General features: G+C 41.4%; 1 protein-coding gene across 2 annotated transcripts in view; it reads right to left on the bottom strand.

The window, feature by feature from the left end:
- LOC122258764 (protein ecdysoneless homolog) overlaps positions 1-2500 on the bottom strand; it is a 56794-nt gene that overhangs the window by 46813 nt on the left and 7481 nt on the right. For both annotated transcript variants that reach the window (XM_043024929.2, XM_086546518.1), the window contains exon 3: positions 2235-2352. In XM_043024929.2, coding sequence (XP_042880863.2) covers positions 2235-2352 — 118 coding nt within the window. The remainder of the gene's footprint in view (positions 1-2234; positions 2353-2500) is intronic.

Here is a 2500-nt window from a genome sequence, read left to right as displayed (position 1 = left end):
AGGAGGAGGAGGGGGGAGGAGAGGAGGAGGAGGAGGAGGAGGAGGAGGAGGAGGAGGAGGAGGAGGAGGAGGAGGAGGAGGAGGAGGAGGGTGGAGGAGAGGAGGAGGGTGGATGAGAGGAGGAGGAGGAGGGTGGATGAGAGGAGGAGGAGGAGGAGGAGGAGGGTGGATGAGAGGAAGAGGAGGAGGAGGAGGAGGGTGGGAGGAGGGGGAAGAAAGGAGGGGGGAGGAGGAGGGGGAAGAAAGGAGGAGGAGAAGATAGAGAAAGAAAATACGAAAAATATATAATAAGGTGAAAATCGGCCAACAAAACGCCCACGCCAACGAAGAACCATGGAAACCAAGCCGGAAGAGCCGATGCACTTGATGACAAGTCCACGACTAAAATGAAATAAAATCAAACGAAGAATGAAAATTAAAGGAAGAATGAAAATTAAGAAGCACAAAGGGGTGAGGAAAGGAATAGAAGGATGAGAAAAGGCCGGCCGCATGAGATGCTTTCACGCACCTGCACGCACCCACTTCGAGAAGATGGTTGTGCCACACTCCCGGTGCCTGGGGGAGGGGGGGGCATCATCCCTGCCAGTGGCAATAAAACCTCAATATTGTAACCAGGACACCCGAGGGAGAACGAGGGGATGGAGCGGAAAGCATGGAGATTTGTGGGGACGAAAAAGTTTGCGTCGCGAAGGGAGAACAGGCATAGTATCCCTCCCCCTTGCCCCCCCCCCCCACCCTCCCCGAGTTGCTATGCAGATGGTTTGATCTGCTAGTTAAAGGAACAAGGATGCCGCAGTGACATCATAACAATACAAAAGGCACCAGACTCCACAGTACACGGGATCTCCTAATCTGGGTCAAGTTTATTAGGGTGTCTGTGTTGCGACACCGCTTTTCCCACTCTGCCGCGTGTGCCGTACGTTCCCGCCAGGATTTCTGACGATGTCTGTCTGCTTCTCCGACTGTCCGTCTCTCCCGCTCTCCCTCCCCCTCCACTTCTTCTTCTTCTTCTTCTTCTTCTTATTATTATTATTATTATTATTATTATTATTATTATTATTATTATTATTATTATTATTATTATTATTATTATTATTATTATTATTATTATTATTATTATTATTATCATCATTATTATTATTCCCCCTTCAGGTCTGTCCGTCTGCTATGTCACAGTCTTTACATAAACGTTTAAAGAGTTGGTACAATAGTTCTCCATATTATCATTACTGGTGAACTTAGCTAGTATTTCCCATTTTCAGTGTAGCAGAATTATTTCACTGCCACGAAGATTTGTCGTAATTCCCCAGCATTTCCCGGAAATTCCAGCACATTCCACTTACTTCAAAGAATATTTAGCAGTCGTCCAATTCCTTTTCAAAAGTCGCATTCACAGTTCCATGATGCTCATTTATCTCCCGGGCCATATGTATATTTTCGGTGTTTTCGCTCTTATTATCCTTCCAAAGTATACTTAATCAGACAGTGTTTGGTAATGCAGAAGCTGGGAATGGTTTTTAGTGGCTTCTGCCTGATGCCCCCTAATTTAGTATAATTATTCTTAATTTAATTAAAGTTACGGTTTTGGTATTATGAGATGAGATGAGATGAGATGAGATGAGATGAAATGGGATGGGGTAGGTTAGGTATGGTTAGGATAGTTCAGGGGCCAAGACAGACTGGGGATCATAGGTCCATTCATCTTTCATCTCAATCTTGTTCTCCTAATTTCTTCATATGATTGTCAAAAAACAATATTAATATTTCATAGAATGCAAGCACATGCAAACTGCCTATTTTGTACTGCCAATCTTCTCTCTGCATATTTGTCATGTAGCTGCCAAAATGCAATATTTGCACAGCACATGAAACTCATATTTTGCTTCTTTTTAAAATAAAATACTAGAAATTCTTTAGTTTGTCATGACCAGCATCCTTTTGTTATTCAAAGCAAGTTGTGGAGACCACTTATAAAATTCAAATTCTCTGTCACATCACATACTGTTCTCAAAGATGTTTACAGAAATGTGAATAGTAATAAAGTAGAGGACAATCATTTATCATAACTTTCCAAATATCTAAATGGAAATCAAACACAGTATATCTATATTCATTCACACCATTCCATAAATATCAACTAGTAATTTTAAAAAATGCACATACGATTTTTGCATATTGCTAATAGATCAGTTAACAGTCATTATTATGCATTCCCAAGCTATTGTCTGACTTACCTACACACGAGTCCAGGAAAGTCTTTGGTAAGACTAAGAAGGAGGTATACAATGAACCATTCATCTTCTAAATAGTCCCCTACAACTGTAACTCCAGCTATGTGAGGGCCGAGCACACCTGTCGGGCATAAAATTAATATAAATGAAGTCAACATTAAAATATCTAAAAGATTGTGACATGTCATCAAATAACTTTCTGTAACCCTTGATATCCAAGAAATCCATGTTGTTGTCATTTTCCACTTCTTCCATCCTCTGCTTTTCAT

Source organism: Penaeus japonicus, unplaced genomic scaffold (assembly GCF_977035675.1).
Source record: "Penaeus japonicus unplaced genomic scaffold, GWHDUDI00000001_assembly GWHDUDI00000018, whole genome shotgun sequence".
NCBI lineage: Eukaryota > Metazoa > Arthropoda > Malacostraca > Decapoda > Penaeidae > Penaeus > Penaeus japonicus.
The sequence above is the reverse complement of the archived record's forward strand: the minus strand, read 5'-3'. Positions and strand labels throughout refer to the sequence as shown.